The sequence below is a fragment of the Corvus brachyrhynchos genome, unplaced genomic scaffold (assembly GCF_000691975.1).
Source record: "Corvus brachyrhynchos isolate BGI_N302 unplaced genomic scaffold, ASM69197v1 scaffold864, whole genome shotgun sequence".
Lineage (NCBI taxonomy): Eukaryota > Metazoa > Chordata > Aves > Passeriformes > Corvidae > Corvus > Corvus brachyrhynchos.
Window position 1 is genome coordinate 858,191 of NW_008237871.1, and position 25,151 is coordinate 883,341.

Genomic DNA, 25,151 nt, shown 5'->3' on the forward strand with positions numbered 1-25,151 from the left:
GCAATCAAGGAAAATGTTTCTTGCTAGAAAGACAACAGCACTAACAACAGAAGGGATCTTCCAAAGATACATTAATTCTGAAAACTGTAAGCTGGGCTTTTCCTGTGGGAGGGAGGGGAGAGTGGCTGAAAACTTAGATTTCACTGCCCAGATTTGGGGCTGCCTGGGGACTTTGGCTGCCATTGGTCCCAGGCATGCCTGAGAGCAGACAAAATGTATTGTCAACAATAAACTTCCTCAGTTTTCAGCCACTTCCCCTCACCCAGTCTTCAGAACGGCAGGAAGCCAAACGCAGAGGACGCAAAGCCAAGTAGATGAGGTTTATAATTTGTCTCTCCTGATCTCTAGGTGATTGTAACTATGACTTTTGCAGAGTTCACAGGTGAGACAGGTAATCTAAATGCTGGTTGGAATTTTCCATCCATATAAAAATCCTCAATTTCACTTCAGCTTAAGTTTACATACAGACCCATTTCTAAAACTGATAACAGTGCTTGTAAGGATTTAAGTAGAATTAGGAAGAGAGCTTTGTCTGTAAAGGCAAAAACCCTAAACCCCAAAAACCCCACCAAAGTTAAGCATTATTAGCAAGAGGTCATGGTACAAAGGAGTGACTTTAAAACAGAGAACCTTGGTTTTCCTGCATCGCAGAACCCTTAAACCAAAGCAGGACAGACAGCTTCTTTTAGCTGTGTATTAAGGAGCCTGAATTTAGTGTTTTATCCTCCCTCTACATTTTAGACCTTCTCCTCTCCTACACTTCTATTATGCTAATTCCCCTTCACTGCCTGTCTCTTACACTTGAAATGTTTTGAATCAGGTGTGTTTCAAGATAATCGTTTTATATTTCCACATGAAGCAAGGGAATTTGTGTTTGAGGTGAAGCAATGTAAAGACCTGACTGGAGTACAATTCAGTACTTTACTTTGTGGCCACTGGAAAAGGACATTGTAGAAGATAATTGTAGAAGATAATTGTAAAGGGTGTTGCAGCATCTAAAAAGCAAGCTTAGACAGAGCAGCAATATCGTGTGCCCTTGCAGGACACATCTGTGTCCACCCAAATCCCTTGATAGGTGTTCATGACCAGCAGCATGACATTGGGGGTATCTGAGGCAGCTACTGGATTAGGGACATGAGATATTAATTTATTTAGCTGCTCTGGGTAACTCTGTGTGACCCATGTCAAGGACTGACAGGAGAAGAAGGTGTCAGAAACATGATTCACATGATGATAGTAGCAGGGTTTGTAAGAAGCTGGGTGTTTCAGAGGGAGTATATATACCTACTACTGCCTTAGGAAGGACAGACAGAAATGCTGCCTCTAATCCTGCCTAGAAGCACTGATCTGTGATGCTGTTCAGCCTTTCCTCCTATCTTGGGCTACAGTGGAAAGACTTTGTTTGTTTGTTTAAATCTTTTCTTGGGTCTTTCCCAATTTTAGCCTGAACTCCAGATATTTGGCTCTTAAATTCATTCTCCAGGGTGCTTCTGATTAATGCCAGGGTGCTATTGTGGGTTTTTACAGGAACTCTTGGGAACAGTCTTGCAACACAGAGTTGTGGACCAGTATTACCAAAGCCGTTTTAGCTCTGCCATGGTGTCTGTGCAACGCAGGGTTTCAGCAAAGAAGCACACGAGAACCGTTTCTGTACAGATTGCACTGTGTGGTCCTGACTTTTACACCCAACTTTATGGACCACCCCGACTGAGGGCAATAGAGATGAAAAGCATGTGCACTTCAGAACTGTTTTGTAGGAATTTTCCCTCGTTTTGAAGAGCTTTTGTTCCATAAAATACTTATTTTCCTCTAAATCAGTTATTACAGTTCGGGTTCATACCAAAAGATTCAGCTGTTTCCCAAAACAATTACTTGGTCCAGGTAATGCAGAACGGGGAAGAAGTTTAAATACAGAGGTTTGAAGAAGTAAGAATCAGAATTGGGATCTGGATTCAAGCATCCTACTTAACAGATAATTGCAATGACTGAGGTGGAACATTCAGACTTAAATGCAAGCCCTCTAATATGCTTTGTCTGGGATATGGAAGGCATCTTCCTTTATTAGGTTACTTTCCTGCTCAACATTAACATTTCGTGCTTTGAAGGTTTATTGTGTTGGCTGGAGTTATACCTTTATATACACGCAGTCCCTATGGAATAGCCTGATCTCCTTTCATCATTATTAGTAATTTTAGGCTTGTCATTTCCTATTCATACAGTCTGGACCTCACTGTGTTGTTGCAGGATGGTTGATACGGTGCACAGGAAATGTTCTGTTTTCTCAGGTCTCCACTGTTCCTAAGTATTCTTTTCAGGGGCTTCAGTTTTATTGCCATGAAGTCCATTTCCTACATGTAGTACAATTTACTAAATTACAAATAAACAAGGCACCAATAGAGAAGTCAGTGAAAGTTCACACTAAGAATAGAACTTGAAGAGAAAAGTTCAGTTATGTGACCTTCTTCAGGAGCTGGATACAAAATAGACCTGCTGTTTTTCCCTTTAATTTGCAGTCCAGGCAGAAAAGAACTTGAACAGTTCCCAGAGAAATCCAGGCCCTTCTGTTTGTTTCTATGAATCCTCCAGAAATGCTTTATCTGTTGACATCCTGAGTATGCAGATATGGAAATGAACTTACTTGGCCTCCTCATTTCCCCCCTGTATTGTCAGCTGATTTTTGTACTGATCTCCCTCCCTGCAATGTTTAAAGATCTGCCAGGCATGAACAGAGCAAAATGTTACTGATAGGTACCTTTAAAATTGGCCATTAAAGCAAATTAGGTTCATCAGATGAAAAATCTGATGTATGTATCAGTCACTGCTTATAATTGCCCTTCAGAAATATGTTTGGGAAAGAAAAGTAATTTCACTGAAACTTTTTCAGTTAAAAAGGGTGAATTAGAGAGAAAGAATCACATATCTCCAAATGCCTTGATGAAACCAGACTACCCCTGGACATCTTCTGTCCAAAGTTAAATATTAGACACTCTCTCCCTGACATTCTTTTTTTCTTTAGTCTAAAAGGCTTAATATTTAACTCAAAATACCTAACAACTGCAAATGCTAAGTGCTGAAAGTTGTTACATCCTCAAGCAGATACATAAAGCAGTGCTTAAGCTCAATGGGATATATTTAGAGATGTGTAGCCATCCCTGGACTTCGTGTTCCACTCCAATGAGAAACCCAGTTGCTATGTTGTGAACTTCTGTGTGTTTTGAAGCAGAAGGCACAGCCAGTGGTTCAGTGGAAATAACTGGTTTAAACAGGGTGTCTGCCTGGTACCTGCAGAAGGAAATGTAGAAGAAGTGCATCTTTTATTTGATCACTTTTATTTTGTCCCAGATCAAGGTCTTAATAGGTTCAATCCTTTGTGTGACATTAACTCTGGTTTTGGGATGGATTTCCAATTATAATGGGCCTCAAAATCCATGTTAAAGTCAAAGTTATTTATTACTGGCTCCTGTTCTGAGTTTTACTGCAACTTAAATGGACACACACATATCCATGAGAACCACTGCCATTTTATGACCTATTTCCAAGCCTTTTTGTTGGAAAGGTATCATTAGAAAAAGCTCCTAAAGATGTTCTGCTTTTAGATGAGTTCTATCTGAAGACCAGGACCCTGGACATTCCATTGGCTGGACCGATGCTGAAACCAGGGCTGGTGATCTGGGTGATCTGTCTTTTACCCTTCATTTTCCCATTCCTTTCCTTCCTTCTTTTTCTTTCTCTCTTCTCCTTCTCTCTTTTTTTTTTTTCCCCCTTCCCCCTCTTTTCTCTCTCTTCCCTCCTTTTCTCTCTTTCTTTCTATTCTGTGCTCATATAGAAGGTCAGGGACCAACATAATCGATTTCCAGGCCAAGTGACTTTTTGCGGACTCTCCAACTTTTGTGGTTCCTTTCGACCACGAGCATTTACGAATCCTGGGCGCTCCCTTCCCCTTTGTGGCCGCACTCGCTCCAGGAGCGGCGAGAATCCGGGAACAGCGCAGCTCTGCCCTGACGGCACCGCGGGCACCTGACGGCACCGTCCCGCCAAACCCCGTGAGGGGAGCGGGGCGTGGCCGACGGGGCGGCCCGGGACAAAGTCCACGGGGCCACCGAGCGCCTGAGGGGCTGCGCGCGCCCATCTCCCGCCATGGCGGGAGCCCTGGAGTCGCTGGAGTCGTGCCTGGAGCGGCACATCCCGCCCGGGGAACTCGCCGAGGTGAAGCGGATCCTCTATGGGGGCGAGGCCAGGTGCGCCACCAGGACGGGCTCGCCCCCCGCTTTGCGGGTTTCCGTCCCTCCTCTCCCCGGGCTCCGCGGCGATGCCCAGCCTGGGAGTGAGGGGAAGGAGTCAATGTGAGGGCGGGTGTGCAAGACACGGTGCTGGGCTGAGGGGAGGAAGGAAGAGTAGGGCTTTTGGTGCTGCAGTGAGGTGACAGGGGCATTTTGGAGGTGATTCAGGTGTGGGGAGCAGGGCAGTGTGAGAAGGTGATGGACAGGGATGGAAGACCTGACGGGAATAGTCGAGGCATCGGGGTGATGAAGCTGAAAAAGTAGGGTTAAAACTTGAGGAAAATACATTGGAGGGAAAGTGTTTATAATCCAGGTATGGCAGGTGGAAGTTTGTGCGTATGTGCGCCTTGATTTCTGCAGCAAGGTGTTAGTGTCTGGAAATGACGGAGGAGGACAGAGGGAGATTGCTGACGTGGAGGTCAGCAGTGAGATTGGCACATGAGCTGGTCACTGCCTGTCCCTTGGCTGATGGATGAATGTTGGGGCATGAGAGCTTGGGTGTCTCTGCAGGGTTAGACAGAGTTGTGATCCCCTTGGCCCACTTCATTCAGAGCAGAAAAGGAGAACATCTCATATCGAAATGTCTTTGTTTTCTGTTTAATCCAGAAAACTTGATTTGCCAACTGCTGCACTGTCAGCAGCTCAGGAAAGAGATTTTGAACTACAGGGCTATGGATTTGAAGCCGCTCCGGAGCAATTGAGAAGGCCACGAATTGTTCGAGTGGGACTGATACAGAATAAACTCCCTCTTCCCACAGACACAGCAGTGGCAGTCCAGGTATACAAACTGGGACTGGGGCTGTTTGTAACTCCTCTTCTGCTGGATTGAGACATAACACAGTTCAGTTCTTGATTTAAGGAACTGTATCCTGAAATGTCTAATGATTGGCAGTACAGGACCCATCAGAACTGCAATAGAGCATCCTGTAAGAAATTTGAATGACACATTTGGTTTTATCGTTTCTCAGAAACATCTCTTGTGTTTACCTAGCATGCCCAACTTGCTCGCAGTTTTTCCAAAGCTAAATATTTAGTAGCTCATTTTGTACATGAAAATCCTTTGCCTCTAAGATGAAACATAAAAGCATTTACCTAAAATCAAAAGGGATGGCAACCAGTGGAAACCACAGGTGCAGTTCTAGTTTTAATTGAGAAATGTTCTGTTATAGGAAAATCCATTAGAGGAAACAGATTAATAAAGATGTGTTCATTATTCTTTGTACAGCAGTGAGTGAAATCTTATTACAAGATAACATGGTTTAGTGGTGACTTGGCAGTGATGGGTTAATGGCTGGACTTGGTTGATGATCTTAGAGGTTTTTTCCAACCTTAATGATTCTGCAACCATCTTTTGGACCCAAAAGCATGATGTGACATATATGTATAGAAATAGCCTCCTAAGAGTAGCTTTAAAAAAGTGAAAGAAAACACTGCATTTATAAAATCTCCTGGAGTAGTAGTTCTGTACAGTGACAGGACAGAATATTTCTGAAGTAGTTTGTTTTGGAAAGATTACCTATCATGGATGCAAGTCATTAATTCAATAAACGGATCAAGTTTGTGGATTCTTTATAGCAGCTGTTGAATAAAGTACCAGCTGTATTAATGATTTTACCTTATAAATAACTAGTTAACTATTTCTGTAAATCAACATACAGTTGTTGAGTTCATAGGTCAGTGCAGTCTTGTCTTTATTAATTTATTTTTGACACCTGAAGGTAGCAATGTAAAGTGCTACACCTATGCTTATCTTTAAGTAGAATACTCTAGAAAACTAATTAATAAATGCTTTGATGATTTTTCTTGGTAATAATTACTTAGCTCTTAGGACAGAGGGCTTAACATCGTCCTGTAGGTTGTTTACAATGAGCAGCAAAATCACAGTTTTTGTTGTTTCTGTTAAGATTTTTGGCTTTTTGCTAGTCAGGCAACAATGAGTTGCCATCTATATAAATGTTGCAACCATGGAATTAGAATCCCATTGGAATGCTTTCTGTATTTTCAGCATCTAAATTCTTTTAAAAATCTATATCTGACTCTGTTATCAGTGTTCAGGAATGATAGCTTGAGTTACTCCCCTTGAAAGCAATGGCACTGAGTATAGAACAAGATAAATTCAATATGAACAAAGGTTGTAAAACCAGGCAGTTAATACAAAGATGAACATGCAGCTGTTTTCATAGTGTGACATTTCTCACAATCAGGTGGCTGCTCTGCACAGACGCATTGAGGAGATGGTGGGAGTGGCTTCAATGTGTGGGGTCAACATTGTGTGTTTCCAGGAGGCTTGGAGTGAGTATTTTCTGTGATTCCTTGTAGGCTGTCGGATGTCAAGTGCCTTCTATTTTAACAGGTGTCCTGTACTACAAGTATGTCTTGTAAGTGAACAGTAGAAATCTTCCAAGATAACAACAATTGACCATAGTGATTTACTTCCTAAAGGACAAACCAAAGAGTCTTGAGGTAGCAGAACTGTATGGAAGAGTGGGGATCTGTTATGTTGAAGACTGCCATATGATATTTGGAGCTCCTTCATGGCATCCTTTATGATCCTTTCCTCTTTTTTTTTTCTCTTAAAACTTCAGGGTTTTTTTCTAGACAGGTATTATAATTTAAAAATCTACTTTTAATTAACATGGGGTGTTTGAGGCTTAATGGAAGCAAAACCCAAAATGAAGGCCCATTAAATGTTTATGAAAACAGGTTATTCATAGTGAACACTAGTGACTGGGGTGTATTTTGTCTTTTTACCCCTGCTGAGACTTCACTAAGTGCATCCATTCTCTTCTGGTTTGCTCTGTGTGAGCTCAAAACTCCTTGCCCTTGCTAAAAATATTTTTAAATAGCTTTTGCCTTTAAACAAGAAAAACAGTTGAATCATTCTTAATTATTTAAATTTTTTTAATTTTAATTTTTTATCAGTATTCATGCAAATAGCTTGTATTTCTTGAGTGGCATGAACATTCTTGTACATTTTGCCTTGCTTTGGTGTTTTCCAGCCATGCCCTTTGCTTTTTGTACAAGAGAGAAACTTCCTTGGACTGAATTTGCTGAGTCAGCAGAGGATGGGCCAACAACAAAGTTCTGTCAAGAGGTAAAAAGCCAAGCAAGCAAGCAACAAAAAAACCAACCCACATCCAGCCCCAGCCCATAACTGCCACTGATAATGACAGATTTCTTCTTTGTGTACCATTCTGGTATCACTGAGAAAACTGAAGAAACAAAAAATAAATTTTCAACTCGCTTGACAAATATTATGATAGTGAATTGAAATAGAAATGGACAAGAACAATTCTGCTCGATATTTATTGTTTAAACTACTCTGCCTTTAAAGATTACCTTTTGCCATGAAAATCCTATGAAACTGCCCATTTAACTATTCCTAAATTTTACAAGGGAGGAATTTTTCTTTGTACAGATAATTTTATTTTCTTTTTAAAAGGTGTTTCTTGCCTAGAACAGTTGAGCATTAAACAATCCTTGTACAAAGGTGTGAGGAGAATAATAGCCTTTTCTGAACAGGGAACACTGTCACACAACTGTTTGCATTTTCCTCTGGAATGATACAAATGTAGGGAACTTTTTTTGGACCCAAGGAGATTTGTTATTGTCAGGCTCTTGTTTCTCCAGAGACTGTTGATTAGAAGTTTAGTGACAGAGTTTTATTTTCTGACAACTTTTTTTTAAATAAGAAAATTGGACTTGTTTTGGTGTAAAATTTGCCCAGCTATGACTGAGCTATTAAAAATTTTGTATCCAGCATAATATCTTTAGTCTGATCTAGGGCAAGTACATGTTAACAGCTTCTCACTATGGAATTAATGACACTGGAAGTTTGGAGAAATAAAAGAAAGGGAAGTGATGTGAAGGAAAAGGCAATGTACCAGTAAACTGGCAGGCAGAATTTTGCTATATTTCTCACTCGTACCTGTGTTATTTAGCATTTGTAGTTAACATGTAATGCTGTTTCAGTTAACTGTTTTCAGCTGGCTGTGGTGTCTGTCATTCTGGGGTACTGCAGGTTGGTGTATAATAGAGGAATTGTATGCATTTGTACAGCTTGCAAAGAAATACAATATGGTTGTGGTATCTCCAATCCTGGAGCGAGATGAACTGCATGGTGGAATTCTGTGGAATACTGCAGTGGTCATTTCTAATTCTGGAGTTCTCCTTGGCAAAAGTAGGAAAAATCACATTCCAAGGGTTGGAGATTTCAATGAGGTAAGATGCAGTATTGTGATAATTAAGTTAGTCTTACCTGGCAGCTCTGGTTTGTGCCAGCATGGGTTGTGTCAGAGTCACAGTGGCAGAAAATGCAGTGTGTTTCTAGAAAATGTGGTTCACTTACTGTCAAATCAGTTTTTCTCAGATGAAATGATGGTAAGTAAATTTATCAAGAAGGAATAATTTTTGTGAGAGTGATGAGTGTTAAAGGAAGAATAACATTGAATCTTGTTAGGTACTCTTCCTTGGCCTAGTGCAAACTTCAAAAGTATCAAGTATCCTTTAAAAGAATTCTTTTAAGTTACAGATGTGTTGTGTTTGTTGTGCATGATTGGCTTGGGTTGTTTTGTCATGTGTGCATGTTGAACTTAACTTCAATTTTCAGGGCAATTGTTTCATGGTTCAAGCATGAACATTACTTACAGTCTTTCTCTATTTCTCTGTGAGGTTGTCTTGGAAATGACAGTTCTTTTGCTTGTGTTTATTCAAGCAGAATCCCTTAATTCATTATGCCTCTGACTGAATAGCTGTTTTATGGCATCTTCTGTCTACTAATCACATTATTGCGACTGAAGCCCCGGGCAGGTTTTGGGCCATCCTCCAGAATCAGCTTCAGAAACTGAACTGGCAGTAAAGACAAGATCAGAGGAAAACTGGTAGATCTGAAATGTGTTTATCCATCCATAGAATTATCACAAGCAGAAAGATCAGGATTAAAAATTAACCGAAGTCTAAAAATACATTGTCTTACCTAACTAAATCTCGCCTTGTCAGCTAAAGTGAGTAATTAACAGAAGCATTTCTTCTAAGCACTGGAGGCTGCTATGTACCTGCAGTTGCTTTTGCAGACCTGATCAGGCTGGTGTGAGTTTCTCCAGAGGAGGCTGTTAATAGAGTTCTAGACAATGAATTTCAGGCACAGTCTGTCAGTCACCAGTGTTAACTTGTATTTTTTTACAATTATTTTTGATATTTAATATTATTTTATCAGGTCTGTCCTTTAGTTAGCAAAGTAGTAACTAACAAATCCATTGGTTATTTTCCACATTTTTTTATTTGTTCCTTATGTAATCCAACAAAAAATAAATTCCTGTTGCTTGTGCTAAAATATGATGTCTTTCAGTTTTCCAGACAGTGTTTAGTGGAGAATCAACAGATTCCAAGAAACTCATTGTTTCCAGCTATGAAACTGTAATGAGAGACACCTAAAAAAAGAAAGTATTTTTACTTTTTCATGTGAAGTATAAATAGAGTTTCATTAAGAGTTTTGCTAAAAGAAGTTAGTTCTTAGAATCCTAAATGCCATAATTACTACAAAACAATCTGTTTATAGCTTCCAGATATACTGTAATGATCTGGCATTTCTTCTTGTATCTACTTTGTTACAGAATCAAGTAGTGTTTACCCAAGACAACACTGTCTTCAGCTGGCTTTGTTAGCAAAGCATTAAGTTCACTCTTCTGAGCTGAACGATTCTGATAAAGCAACTTCAGAAACCAGGCTACAGGAAAGGATTATATTCATCTGTGTTACTTTAATGTTTTCTTTATCAACAAAGTTAAACCTCAAAGAAATACTGAATTTGAGATGATTTCTTGTGGGTTGTCTTTGTAGGGCAGATGGAAAAGGAGCCTTGTTAAAATTGTGCCAGTTGAATCAGTAAGAACTAAATGGAAAGGGTGAAGAGATTGGTCTGTGGCCTATTCAGCCATGTGTGGGAGGCCATATAGATAAAAATCAATCCTTCTTGAGACATCACAGTTTATTGCTGTGGAGATGACTGTGACCTCTGGTGAGAAATAAAGAAATAGGAACTGATGAATTCCCTGAAGCAACAGCATTCTTGTTTTTCTTCTCCTATTGTAAGAAAAGAAACTGAGAATAGGAGAAAAAATGGAAGTATATTCATTCAGCAGAATTGTTTTGAAAAATGATTGTGTGAGCACTCACCACGTGGCGTGCTGTCTACAGACATGAAAGGAGATCAAAGCAGTGCCCAAAGGACTGTGCAATTTCATGAGACCTGATAATAAATAAGAAACATGAGATGTTACTTTTACTGAACATACTGAACCTCTAGACCTTGGTTTCGGAAGGTGACCCTCCTGTATCTGTCATGCCATTGGCCCACAGTTACAGGAGGCCCAGGTTTGTTCCGCAGCTGTAACTGCTTGCTTTAGGCCTCAGGTGTTTCTATTTCCTTCAGGGCCAATGGCGGTGGTGGTTACAAGGAACAGATAATTTCAATAAGGAGGGGTTTGCTTTATAACACACCTTCCTTGTCTGATAAGAGCCATGTCTCATGGGGTCAGGATGATGGATTGTGTCCCTTGCTCTTCTGTCTCAGGTTGGCACCAAAGGATACTGTCAGGGATCAGCCTGGCCACTGCAACTTCTGTACTCCTTTGGTATCCACAACATTGTATAAGGAATGTTGCATGGCATATTCTGTCTTGTTCTTATCTGTGGGTCTTTATCACTGTCTTTGTCTCTGTCTGAACCTGGTGATAGTACTTTCAGAAAGCAGCACATTTTGGAAGTGCACTGCCTGCTGCATAAAAAAGTTACTTTGCTTGAAAGCAGGTATAAGAGTGTAATTTCAGTGAATACGCACTCCTGCTGCTTTGGCATTTCTGTATTCATCTTTTCTGCTGCCTAGTGCTTTTGTAAATCTTACTCATCCTATTATCCTCAGCCTTCTATCTACAGATTAAAAAGCTTTTTTAGTTAGAGGTACTTTTTTGCACTTTTTTAAGAAGTCTGCCTTTGTGGGGTTTTTTTGTTTGGTTGGTTTTTTGAGGGTATTTTTGGGGTTTTTTTGGTGTTTTTTTATTTGTTTTGTTTTGTTTGTTTGTAGTCTACTTACTATATGGAAGGAAATACAGGACACCCAGTGTTTCAGACACAGTTTGGGACAATTGCTGTGAATATCTGCTATGGGCGCCACCACCCTCTGAACTGGCTCATGTATAGCATTAATGGAGCAGAGATCATCTTTAACCCTTCAGCCACTATTGGGACACTCAGGTAAAATACAAACTGATCTGTGCCCTTGCTCCATTTCTGGGTTAACTGAACCTCTGAGCCCCTCGCTGGGGCCTAAAGGGCACCTTGCTGAGGTCTTGGAAGTGTAGTCTCCTTGTTTTGTCTTCACAAAGGAGCCTGCATTCTGATCCACCTGGAATTTTGGTCTCCTGGTCTGCTCCCAGTAACCGATTCTCTTTCAGAACTTTATTGTACATCAGCAGGTCTCCTGTCTTTAAGATAGCATTAACCAGCATCCAGCTGGTTAATGAAAACTGAGAGTTTATTTAGATTTTTTATGTAATATTTTTGCTATATAATAGGTAGTAGTCGTGTTCAGGCTTATTTTAGCAGCTTGCATTGTCCACCTAGGAGTGTGGGATCAAACTGCAGTTTACAGAACCAAGCTGAGATACCCTTTTCTCAGAAACATTTTTTTTAAACTGTTGTTTATGATTATCAGGCCTCTTGAACCAGACTGGACCAGTGTAAATTGTCCCTTGAGATTAATCTTCTGCAGATTAACATTAACTGCACCCTACTGACTTGATTTCCTAAAAGCTAACTTTGGCTTCTGTGACAGAAAATGTGCAGTGTGAGACAGTGAGAATCTAGATTTAGCACTGAAGTGTACAAGTAATGAATACCTGCTGCCTCTTTGTGTGTTGCAGCGAGGCACTGTGGCCAATTGAAGCCAGAAATGCTGCCATAGCCAATCACTGCTTCACGTGTCCCATCAACAGAGTAGGAACGGTTTGTATCTTCGTTGTTTCATCTCATTCCATAATTCAGGTGTTGGAGCATGAGTTCATTCAAGGCAAGGGACTGATAGCACTGGAATTCATGGATTCCTCTGCTGTGTAACTACTGTACTAGGGTTTATGATGTGATTTGAAGATGGACAGTCTTGAAGAGATTGAGAGCTGCCTTTGTTGTTGGCAGCCCACTTTTTGGTTGCAGCTGCTTCCTGTTCTTGAATTGAATCTTTGTAGTAGGCACCCACCCTTTTGCTAACTCTCCCAGTTTCTCTGGTGAAATCAGTATTCTTTTAGCCAAAATGACTGAAAATTTCATATACCCTCGAGTCAGTGGTACACAACTGGTGGCTGTTATACAGATACTACCTCTTCCTGGACTGTAAAATTCTATAATGAAAATTATAAGTACATGCAATAGGTCATTCTTACCTTCAGGTTAGTCCAAATACCCTATGTGTGTGTTTTTTAAATTAGATTCCCTGCAAAAATCCAGACTTGTTCTTGATGATATGTGAATATGTTTGCCTTTTTTTGTGATCTAAAAAGATATTTTTGGTTAAATATCACCTCTTTTGCCTCTTCAAACTTGTGAAATGGGTATGAGGCATGTTCCCCAAAGTGTATGAACAACAGTCAGTGATACAAAAAGACCTTGTGTTCTATCCTATCCATCAGAGAAACTAGGCCTCTCTTACGACTCCCTTTAGACAGTGCTGATCGTGTGCCAGAAAAAAAATCTTTGTAGATTTATATAAACTTCCAAAATATGATAGACTAGCAAGGATTCCTTGAATTAAATGGAATTATACTGCCACCTATGGATTCCTCTTATTTCACAGGAATACTACAAAAACGCCTTTACTTCTGGAGATGGTGGAAAAGGTATGTTCAGAAATCACATTCAGTACCAGTTCCCAGATTTGCTGGAAGTTAAAGAGAACGATCAGTGAGGAGTATGATATTTTCTTGTATGTATTTCTATGTTGAAACACGATAATTTGTGCTGTGAGAACCATGGCTGCCTGTGGCTCCATCCAGAGTGGGCCTGAGCCTTTTTTTAGCCAGCATGCCTTTTCTTAGCAGCTGCATGAAAAAGGTCAGCGGTATCCATTGCTTAGTAGTACAACAGATGTGATTGATTTTTGGCACAACTCAAGAGTTGTGCAATAAGACATAACATCTTTTCTGTGCCTCAAATCCCAGTGTTTTCATCTCTGACCTTTCATTGAAAATTGAATGGATGCATCTCTGTCAGCTGTTTTGAAAATGTATGATTTGACAATTAGAATTCATTCAAATGCTAAGTAAAAAGCAATGAAAGCAAAAGCTTAAGTCCAGAGACTTAATAATGAGAAAGCACAATGATGCATTATTTGAAAGGTAATGCAGTGAGATTTTCCAGATAATTTGATGGTGTACTGTGCATGAAAGTAATTACTGGCCAAAACTGCAGTTATTTTAGGGTCATGCTGTGACCTCTTCATGATGATTATCTTGCCTAAAGGACAGTGAGTCCCCAAGAAATGAAGTCAGGTTTTGTGGGACACTGCATGTTAAATTAGATACCTATTTGCAGATGGCAATACATGCTTTTTAAAAATCTCTTTAAGCACACCATGAGTTGGGCCATTTCTATGGCTCAAGTTACGTAGCTGCACCAGATGGCAGCAGGACCCCAGGACTCTCTCGCACTCAAGATGGGCTGCTGGTGGTAGAGATGGATCTAAACCTCTGCAGGCAAGTTGGTGACAAGTGGAATTTTAAGGTAAGCCTGATTATAAAGAAAATATGATATTAGAACAAACAAGCTTTGATAATGATTCTGTGATATTACAATACTTAAAAGGCAGCCTTTCTTTTTTCTTTTTAATGGTTCAGAGCTTAAATTGTTGAACTAATTTAACAGGATGTTATGGGGGCCAAAAGCATAAAGAGATTTGGAAAAGGAGTAGATAAATGCAGGGAAACTAGGCCAGTAGCTTTCAAATGAAAACCTTAGCCTCAGGACCTTAATGTGGACTGCCAGGAGCTCTGAAGATTGCTGGGGAAGAGTTTATGCTTTCCTTATGCAGTGAACATAGGTATTTGTTGCTGAGCTGAGCCAGGCATCGGATCTCATCTAATATGGTACTATTATATATTCATAAAGGCCTTAATTGTCAGTTTTGGTGACATTTAGTGAAAACTCAAACCCACAAGCTTCAGAGAACTTTCTGAAGGCAAACTTTCTGCAATGTTAACTTCCTGAATTTGTGGATGTGTTGAAACTTCAGAGAAAGAACTGTGTACTGTGTATATTCATTTCTGAAGCATCTTAACACACTTTTGAATTTATCTAAATCAGATTAAGATGGCTGCAAGCCACTCCACATGGCTTTAACAAACCTTATTTATTACTATTTTTTTTTTTTTTGTATTCTGAGGTAAAGCTAATTTGGTTCATCTTTCCAGAGGGCATAATTGGATTTAATTTGTCCAGCAGCAGTGCTGGTTGAAGAAATGGCTGCCTCAGCACAGCAGCTTGCTAACCCTTCAGTTGTGCCAGTACAAGCTATGTGGGGGTGCCATATTATATGCTGATTTAGTGGAGTGACCGGATTTTTTTTTTTTTAAACAAATGACACTGTAGTTCCTTTTTAAATCTGATCAAGTTTACAACAGGCCACACAAAGATCCTGTTGGAACAAAAAACCAAAAGAAGTGGCAACTTTGGAAATAGGTTTTGTTGATGAAGAAAACATCTTCTTGCTTCTGTGGAGACAGATCTTTTGTTCTAGTCCTCAGTATTGCTAGAGACTAGAACTTTTTCCCATCCACTCTTAAGATCAGCATCATTTGAATCCTAACAAAGTAGACCAGAACTCCTGGCCAGCAGCTATACAATATATGCAGGTTCTTCAGTGATCACCTAGTATTTAAAATAAGTAATCATTTGCAAGGAGTGTTAATTTTTGAACATCATGCTACTGCAAGCAGACATTTATTTTATAGAGCTGGTTTATTTGCCTGTTGAGTATTACAATATGGTGCAATATTCAACATGTTTTATTTCAGTTTAACGTAAAAATGAAAAGTCTCTGTGGACTTGAAATAAGCTTTCTAATTAAAAAATAGCATTTTCTTATCTAGAGCTTAATTTCTTTGCTAATATTGCTAATCCATATGTAGGGCAAAAACCAAGAAGTGATTTCAGGTCATCTTCTGGAACAGAATTGCATTTGTTATTTTACAGAGGCCTGTGTTAGGCATGTGGTTGTTGCCGTAATGGAATTAAGTCAGGCAGGCATTTAGTTTTCCTTTGCCATCAAAGTCTGAGGCCCTTACTGCAGAGTAGAGGCTTGGTGTGTCAGGAAGCACATGGAGCAATGCTTATAACAGCTTAGTAGGGGTATCTGAACAAAAGCAATTGTATTGATTAGGAAAAATAAACAGTAAAAGCAAAACACTGCCCTTTGGCTGTTTTGTGTAGAATTGTATATTTTTTGTTGTCTTCAAGTCTTGTGCTGTCAGCACCTTAATTTTATGTTGATGGTGTGGAGTGCTATTGTTGTGTTTTAACACATAAGGCACAGCTGTGGTTTTGTTTATGTGACAGGGGAGAGCCGTTTCCTTTTCCTCTCAGTTGTGGCCAAGACAGAGGTAGTTCTTGCTGAGGGGAATGAGGAAGAGTGGTCTCCGGTTACCCACTGCAGAAAAAGAACCCTTAACAGCAAGTAGGAACCTATTTAACCTGCTCTGGTATCTGCAGTTTGCACTCAATGGTGCCTGAAAGGCACATTCAGTAGAATGTCTTTGCTGAACTTAGAGTAGCAAAGGGGTTAAACAAATAAAATAAAGATGTAATTTGCCCCTCCAGAGCCAATGCTGTGGGCTGTGCACTTCAGAAGAAGATGACGGCACTACATCAGGTGCTGTATTGCAGCACTTCCAGCACGTCTCTGTTGCCCAAACCATTGATATTTTGTATTATTAAAGGGTGAAGTAAGAGGAACTCAAACACTGTCAGTGGCATATATGCAAACTTACTGCTGGCAGCAGGGTTCCTTGGTTGTCAAGGACATGACATGAAGCCCTAATTACGGAGACATTCCTTTGCCTCATTGACGTAACTTAAAAAATTGTTGATGCATAAGAAAGCAAGTCCACCTTTCACATCCAACTTTCAGCAATCCAGAATAACCATAAGTAGTAAGTCAGCAGACATGATTGTCACTGAAGGAGAGCTCCAAGACAGGAAGATGTTAATTTAGAAGTTTGACTTTTTAGGGTGGAAATAGACTTCTTTTTTGGATAGAAATACAGTCCTAGGCAACATAATATGAGTTCTTTTTATAAAAACCAGTTTGTGCTAAGGCACTGGAGATCTTGAATTTTGCATGAATTACGGTTTTGATGTTTGGGACAATTAAATCATATATGGTCATAGAAAAAACCAACCAGTGGATAATAAGTATTTTCTACTGAAGTACTTTTGTAGCTCACTGAAAGAACTGAAGCTTTGATTTTTCTTTTACAGATGACTGGTAGATATGAAATGTATGCAGAAAAGCTTGCTGAAGCAATCCAGCCTTACTTTATACCCAATATCATCAAAGAGTAAGAGAGAACATCTCATTACACTCAGATGTTACAAGACAAATTCGAAGTTACTGTGGGATAATAGCTTTACTGTGAATCACAAGTTGTTGTTTTAAAATGTTGTCAGTTTAATTTCATGTAACCAACTTTAATTAATAGGATTCAAAACTGTGTTATGTAAAATAATTGAAAATGGCTTCTTGAGTGTTGTTACTTACACTAATGTCTGAAGTTTTGTTCCTTGCTAGAAATACATCCAGTGTTTTTCTAGTGTAGAAACACATACAGTGTACTGTGATATAGTTGATAGAGAGGATGAGTTCAGAGGATATGAAACTTTTTACGTAAGCTTTGCATTGTACATCTATTTATTTCCACTTTCCAGTTTTTACCCTCTGCCCAAATGCATAATTTAGGGAGAAAGGAGGCAGAAATTGTTTTCATCTGGGTTTTGTTTGCTTTTTCTGCTTACGAACTGCTTGATGCAGTTCTGTTATAGCTGAGTAATGTCCCAGACACCCCCATTATTTGAAGATCTGTGGGTGCTGTAAAGCAAGACCACTTTGGTTCTGTTGCCTTTTACACAACCACAGCTGGATCAGTGTCTTTGATGGGCCCCTTCACGGTGCAGAAGTTGTGCTCAGAGAGATGCTTTGGTATCTTCTGAAGCTCGGTGCCCTGATGGGAAGCAGAAATGAGACCCTGGCCAATGCATAGGCAAGGCTGGGGCAGTTGGATGCTTTTCACTGTGAACAGAAAGCCCACGATGGGTAAGGAAAACTCCTTCCCTGGGGCTGCACTCCAGTAGGATATGTGGTGGTTGCAGAGTACACAAACCAGCTGTGGAATAAAGGTAATAATGATACATTTGCTATTCTTAGGTAGTACTGTATTCTGAAATTTTGCTTCATATGATTTGGGTAATGGCAATAGGTGTTCAGGCAATGCAGACTGAATACAGCCCAGCAACTATGAATTTATAGCTGTAATAAATATTTGAAGTCTTGTTTTTATCCAATCTACAATTTCAGATTTTCAAAAAACATTTTTCCTAATAAGTTGTTAATAAATACACTTGCTACATTATGTTACAGGGTTATCTGTGAGTTTAACCTTTATTGAGAATGGCTTAATTACAAATAAAAATATATTTATGTATAAAATCCCTGCATGTAAAATCCCCTTCCTTTGCTATTGACATCCTGACAGAAACAAAGCAACTGAACATTTTCAGAATGAGTGTTTTGATAGACAGTCTTGTAATGGGAAACCAAGTTTCAGAAAATGCAGATGTTCTGAATGCTTGTGCAGTGAGCTGCTTTTTCAGCTGAACTTGTGTCATATACTCTTTTCGCTTGGCTTTTACTTCTTCCTTGTGTTTTCATCTGTAGCTGTACACGATCCTGTTGTAATAGTGGACCTCTCCTTTTGTCTGCACTAGCTTAGACAGCTTTATCTTTCACTTTTGTTGAAGCATTTAAACCCTGGGTACCAAACACTTACCAGTCAATATTGTTACACTCGTCTGTGCACTTCAGGACACTTAGCTTGCCCTTAAGCTCATGTTTTCTATAAGCTCAGGATTCACTTCTGGTAACAGAAACAGTAAGATGCTAAATGTCAATTACAAGCCTTTTGTGAGAATTGATTTTATTTAACTAATCAGGCCTTCTCTAAGATAAAGCCTGTGGCAGTTTAATGGTATTGAATTAACTACCTACCTGAAAATGCATGGTTAAGGAAGTACTCTTAACAGCCTGCAGCTTACATACCTGTTAGTTATTAACAGAGCTAATACAATCTCTCTAAATCATCATGATTTTTGCCCTGGACATAAAAATTCTCAGATCAGGAGTCTTCTGGTTACTTACTTTGGAGGAGTTGAAAGGCATTATTTACAATAGCTTTTGTACCTTTCTTCTGGAGGGATTCTGCTGGTGGCACTGATGTACCGGTTCTACACAAATCACATCCTACCTCTTACTCATTTTGCAGCTATCAGTGCCAGAATGTATTTAAACTTCACCAATGATAAGCAAAATTTGACATGCAAAATTTCCTGTCATGTACTTTTGTTTGGAATTTTTTAAGGGTTGCTGCATTTTAGATGTCTGTTACTATTTTTTGCCTTTGTACAAAGGAGCACTCTTGATTCTACTAAGTACTTAGTGAACACTGTATAGATACTTTCCAGTTAGTCAACAACTGATGAAAGAAAATGTTTATCTTGGTAAAAAAACTTTCTATGCTGAAAGTAGATTCCTATTTATTATATCCACCAGTAAATAACAATATCCTTTTACTGTTATTCCACAGAGTTCCAGAACTTGAACAGTTCTTTTCCTAAAACTATGCCAGAGGTGTGGGATCTCTGTCTTAAGTGCAAATTTTCCTAGTTTTATATCAGTGCTGATTTTCCTACTCACTTTCATATAGGCAGGACTGAAGATTGAGACTTACAGGAAATTATGATGGATGAAGCTGAACTAAGTGGCTTTTTCTTACACTTCAGAGTGCTCCTTGTGTAGCAGAGGCAAGGGCTATGAATGGGCTGCTACCACTTTCACTTAATGTCTCAATACAGCAAAAACTTAATCCAAATACAGCTGTAGTATAAGAGCTAGAAAAATCTAAGTTCCTGGCTTCTTACTTGTAGCAGAGATGCTTGTATTTCCTCTTTTCTTAATTGATTTTAGCTCTTCTTAGAAGGTCACTGAACTAATACCAACAGCAAAATTTGGCTCAAATTAAGATTCAGCATTTTAGCTACAATGTAGTAGATGCTGTCAGATATTTACACTTTACACACAAAATATATACCATTAGTGTGGATGATAATTTTCTGCATTTGCTTAATAAGTTTAAAGTTCATATTTAGAATGGATTCTGCAGAAACTGGCACATGTGGGTGGCATAACATTCAGAGCTTTTTGCAAAGAGCAAGAAAGACTTTCAAGTGCAAATAAAATTTTTCCACTTAAACTTTTGGAGCAATATGGAGCTCTGAGCACTCATCCAAGAGGATTTAGCCAAGAGATGGATTTTGTAGTGCAAGGGAGCAATTCCAGTATTGCAGTGCATAAACACTAAATCTCTGTTAATTTGGTACATGGGAAGTTTCCTACATTGCAGACAATACTGATGAGCCAATAAGGCATTTTTTTGTTATTTAAAAGTGGTTTAAGTTAATATTTTTTTCCTTTTATAATACTCTGCTGAACTTCAAATCCATAGATTTTGGATGAGGAGCAGCCCTTGATGCTTTGACAGAGAGAGAAGCAGGTATTTTCTATTTTTTTTCTTTGTTTACCTAAACCTATGCAAATATTACCAAGTGTTAAAGTTCATAAATGTGGTGCTTTTTTCTTACATGTTTAATTTTAAAATAAGCTGAAAGTGAACAGGCTCTGTGCCTGTAGTTCAGAACTGCTGTCAAATGTGCAATGTTGAAAATTAGGAAAAAAGACAAAACCAGAAACAAACAAACCAGAGACAGACATTGCAAAATCAGATACATCATCAGAAAAAAAAAAAAAGGTAAAGACAGCATTGCAATATAGGTCCTGTCAATGTCTATAAAGCCTCCCTTGTTGAAGGTCCCACTGCAGTTCAGGAGTGAGGTGTGTGCAGGGGAGTCCTGAGACAAGCAGCCAGCTGCCGTGCAGCCTGTGCAGGAAGGGGCAGGAGTGTCCTCTGTGGATGTCAGCTGTCTGTGTAGATGAACAGAATATCTTCATCAGTGCCATAACTTGTCCTGGCTTCCTCGAAGTTACTGATGCTGGTGCAGCATGTTCCTGGTAAGGAGGAACAAAATGTTATGAAAAATTCAGAAGGATTTGCTGTTGAAAGGTTCTTACACACATCATCAGAAAAAAAAAAAGGTAAAGACAGCATTGCAATATAGGTCCTGTCAATGTCTATAAAGCCTCCCTTGTTGAAGGTCCCACTGCAGTTCAGGAGTGAGGTGTGTGCAGGGGAGTCCTGAGACAAGCAGCCAGCTGCCGTGCAGCCTGTGCAGGAAGGGGCAGGAGTGTCCTCTGTGGATGTCAGCTGTCTGTGTAGATGAACAGAATATCTTCATCAGTGCCATAACTTGTCCTGGCTTCCTCGAAGTTACTGATGCTGGTGCAGCATGTTCCTGGTAAGGAGGAACAAAATGTTATGAAAAATTCAGAAGGATTTGCTGTTGAAAGGTTCTTACACTGGATGTAAAAGCCTCCACAAACAAAACTAGTATAGAGACTAGACCCAGCAGCTTAGGTTACAGCTTTACTTGGGTAGATTTTTTCACCTTAAAGAGCTCGCTGAAGTAATGTTGCAAATAGGTACTCAACTGGCCCTTCTGTTACATTCTGCACACAGTTCAGCATCTCTCACTAATCCATCTGAAAGCCAAACAAGCCATTTGCTAGAATGCCTCTATGAATGCTTCAGCTAAATCACACCACAGAATGCGGCACTGATGTAATTAATGTGGCAAAACCCCTTCTGACAAATTGGGTAACAATGCTTGAAATGCCTGCACACTGTGAGGGGAGGTCCAGCTGTGGCTCTGTGTTAGACTTGTTAGTAATGCACTGGCTGAGAATCCATCCAAAGGGACAGGCTACTTACGGTCAGCATAGGCAGGGTTATTGTAGTAAATACTCCCTGAGGCTTTGTTGTAGCCACATAACACTATGAAATGGCCCTGGTAGTCAGGGCTCCTGCAGAAGCACTTCTGTCCAATGGGAAGGAAGCAGCAGTATTTGACAGGACTTGAGCAAAGATCACACAGTAGCAGGACTGCGTTCACAAGGACGATGGCTACGTGACCCTGGGACAGGTGGTTTTGGATGTCTTGAACGGTTACTGTGCTGCAAGGAAAAAAACAGACACACTTATTGAAAGAGGCTGGCGTAAAGGAAGTGCATGATGGTGGACAGTGCAGCTGGCACAGCTACTTCTGTATCACAGGTACAGGTCTTTGCTGTTAAACCCTGCAGGCTTCGCTATGGACAAAGCCTGACAGAACCTGCAGCATTCAAGGCCTTTTCATTTCATTGCTGCTACTGAAGTGCAGAACAACGGCTCTGGATTCTGCAGTAACACATTCTGAGATGACATTCGTATCAGATGCCCCAGAGAAGAGAAATAAAGGAACTGGCAACTCAGTAACTTGAGGGACTTCTGTTGTGGGAAAATTTTAAGTGAAGTGTTCTCTCTTGTGGTTAGAAAAACTTGCCTCTGAAACAACAAATCTTTATTGACTGAGTGGTTAAATATTGTTTAACCACTAACCAAATTAAGATGTGCCCAAATTTGTCTGTGTCACACAGGACTGTGTTTCTCCCAGTTGCAGTTTTGAATCACCTGATACTCCTGAGGCTTTATTTCTACAGTACCTCCTACAGAGAGTAAGTATCCACCAAATATAACCTATAACCTCATCTGTTAAATGCTGTCCTTCATTGAGGCAGATGGTGTGTTCTGTATACATGAGAATTTCATCACTTGGATCTGTTCCAGATGTCTGTGCTGTGTGCACCACCTGATTGAACTTGCGTGCTTTTTATTTCATCTTTTCCAATGTCACTTCCCCACTCTGATGCCCCAGCCTCAGTACTGCACAGGTAGATATGCCCTCTGTCCCTGCCTTAATCAAGGCCACAATCTTGCAAAAGCAAGAGGAACTGAGTGTCCATTCTGTCCTGTCACAGCTGTAGTTGGAGTGATGGTGACTCCACACGTGTTAGAAAGGGCACTTGAGTCTGCTAAATGTAAGTTACACTCCAGCATTCAAATGCTGTTGCGGCTGCCCCATATCCTGTCTTCTTTGCTTACCCCATATCGTTTACCCCACTTCAACAACAGGGATCCAAATCCAGCTTCCCTGTAAAAATGGACGCAGCTCACGTTGGATGCTTAGTCCTTTCCCAATAGAATTCCACTGCTGGTTGTGAAACAATTCTGCAGTTTTTCCATTTCTTCTGGGTTTGCAGTTCTTTCATGGAGTTCCTTCTTTCATGGTCCCCTTGGCAAAAGCTCCTATGCTAACTTGTACTTTGCATGTTTGTGTAGGAACAGAGATCCATAATGTTTGCATAGCTCTGGGAACAACGAGTTCTGTACCCACACAGAATTCTCCTTAATTCCAGCAATGGCCAGTTAGAGTGCTGTAGGCACTCCTGCTGCCTAAGTGTAATGGATAACCAAATTCAAAACATAAACAGTCAGCTCCTGTCAGCATTTTCATATCACTTATTTTACATCATGACTAATTTTTCTTCAAGCTTCATTATTAGCTCTTGATGTGCATGGGGGTTTTTGAGACAGATATAGTAGAAAGACACTAATTTGCGAAAAAGGGCTTAGGGCTTGATTTCAATCTCTTTCAGCAGTTTAGCTTGGTGCCTCCAAGAAAAGCAGGGGCCCACAGAATCTCCAAAGAGAAAGAAAACTATAAGCTTACCATTTCTCCACCAGCACCTTGCAGTCTTTGGCTTGTGCAAAGAGCTGATTCACTCGATTCTCTTCTGTGTCAAAGTGCTTCCTGTAAAATGACTGTGGAAATAACAGAAGTTCTGAACTGGAATGGTGTTTACCTTGGGTAATCCACCACTTAAGAGTCTGCTACAAGGGGCCTGCATAAGTTGGAGATCTGGCTATGGGATAGAAGATCTCTCCCTTAGTTCACTGGAAGCAGACTTCTGCTCTGAATTACAAATTAAATTCACTCCTGGTCAGTTACTGTTGCAGTTTCTATCCAGTGGCTGTTTCCCAGGGGAAACTGGGCAGGAGCTTGTATTAAAGCCACTGCTGCTACAGGCCCTCCTTGGCCCCTTGTTGGCAGTCCTGGAGAGGCCAAGCTCTTAGTGGATGGGAGGCTGAGTTCCCCTCTCACCTCTAGAGGTGGATCTTCCAGGTCAAGGCTGAGGCACGGTGGTGGGGAAAGTGTGGAAGCTAAACACTGCTGCTGCCCAGGCTGTACCTGTTCTGTAGATAAATAGAGGGCTTCAGTCTCCAAGGCTGTCAAATAGGTTGGAACCTTTTATGAACACTACATGCAAACTTTTTAAAAATTCAAAAGATGGAATCAATATGTGGGATCATATTGCCTTTGGAACAGATTTGTACCACCTTTGGCAGTAGGTCAAATTAACTGTGGTTGACTGTCAGTAGCACAGCAGAGCTTTTATAGCATGATACTTGGGGCTTTTAAAGCTGCCTGCTCTTCCCCTACAGATGAGAATACTAACCTGATTTTTGTAGCCCTTGTCCACTCCGAGTGTCTGGGTGCAAAATTTATGCTTAACTCCGAAGTGCCGCATTAGGTAGGCCAGGTCAATAGTCCAGATACTCTTTGTTAACTGGAGTTCCTGGATGGCTTTCTGAAACTCATCATTGTCCAAATGATTCAGGTACCTATGGTATTAGGAAAGGCAGGGGAAGGGAAGCACAGATCTTAGGAGAAGTAAAATGTGTGCTGTAGCCCAAGCCTCTACATCACAGCACATAAAAACTGAAACAATGGGCTTGGTTAAGAAATAACAAAAAAAAAAAAAAAAAACCAAACCAACCCACAAAAGAGACAGAAATTTAAGGGAAGGGAGTAGGGAATATTTAACTGGATTTATTGCTGACTTTTTAAAATTGGAAATGTGTGGTGCCTTGACTGTTCAAGAGTGTTAGAAGTGTACAGGTGCTGTACCAGAGGCAAGCTGGTATAGAACTCTGTCCTGAAGGGTTTACAGTGTAAATGTACAAGTGTATTAGAGTCAACAAAGAAGAGTTAAAAGACTAAGACTTCCTTCACGCAATAGATGGATTTCAAAAGGAGGAGCCGTAAAGGAATTCAGTAAATATTCAGAGGACACTTGTCTTAGGCACTGATGACACAAAAGGAAGAAAAGGGGAGATGAAGTCAGGAGGAAGCTTGGGACAGGCTGCAAAGGGGTGGGGCGAGGCAGTTACAGGGAGTTCTGAAAGTAAGAAAACAAATGGAAGTAAATGATAAAAAATAAAAAGGGACTGGAATTGAGAATGCAGGGCAAACAACGTCAGATCAGCAGGGTGAGAAGATTAATCTTGGAAGCTTGAGTTTTGGGCAGACTGGATTGGCAAAGAGGTAAAGGGAATAGAGGTTAACAGTAGTCAAGATGGGAAATTACCAGCACACGGACTAACGTCTTGGCAGAAGGGATGGAGAGAAATGAAAATCTTCTGCTTCATATCTACTAAGTGGACATCTAAATAGGTATTTCTCCTGCACCTCTGCTCATGTTCCTCTGTGGAAGGAAAGAGGAGT

At 40.2% G+C, this 25,151-nt stretch overlaps 2 protein-coding genes and 1 long non-coding RNA gene across 4 annotated transcripts in view; 2 read left to right on the top strand and 1 right to left on the bottom strand.

The window, feature by feature from the left end:
• The first annotated feature begins 4,085 nt into the window (after positions 1-4,085).
• Positions 4,086-17,961, top strand: UPB1 (beta-ureidopropionase 1). The gene is made up of 10 exons (XM_008632091.2): positions 4,086-4,238; positions 4,887-5,058; positions 6,485-6,572; positions 7,280-7,374; positions 8,340-8,501; positions 11,362-11,531; positions 12,200-12,281; positions 13,126-13,168; positions 13,897-14,051; positions 16,803-17,961. The coding sequence occupies exons 1-10, from the start codon at positions 4,138-4,140 to the stop codon at positions 16,884-16,886; spliced, it is 1,152 nt and encodes a 383-aa protein (XP_008630313.1). The 5' UTR covers positions 4,086-4,137; the 3' UTR covers positions 16,887-17,961.
• A 2,768-nt stretch (positions 17,962-20,729) lies between these two features.
• GUCD1 (guanylyl cyclase domain containing 1) overlaps positions 20,730-25,151 on the bottom strand; it is a 6,418-nt gene continuing 1,996 nt past the window's right edge. Inside the window, exons 3-6 of one of the 2 annotated variants that reach the window (XM_017732251.1) lie at positions 24,103-24,268; positions 23,316-23,407; positions 21,479-21,720; positions 20,730-21,002 (exon numbers count right to left, since the gene is read on the bottom strand). In XM_017732251.1, the coding sequence (XP_017587740.1) occupies positions 20,911-21,002; positions 21,479-21,720; positions 23,316-23,407; positions 24,103-24,268 (592 nt within the window). In that variant the 3' untranslated portion in view covers positions 20,730-20,910. The remainder of the gene's footprint in view (positions 21,003-21,478; positions 21,721-23,315; positions 23,408-24,102; positions 24,269-25,151) is intronic. The other variant, XM_017732252.1, reaches the window with a different exon arrangement.
• LOC108446228 overlaps positions 21,727-25,151 on the top strand; it is a 4,417-nt gene continuing 992 nt past the window's right edge. The window contains exon 1 of the long non-coding RNA XR_001861363.1: positions 21,727-22,260. This is a non-coding gene — a long non-coding RNA (uncharacterized LOC108446228). The remainder of the gene's footprint in view (positions 22,261-25,151) is intronic.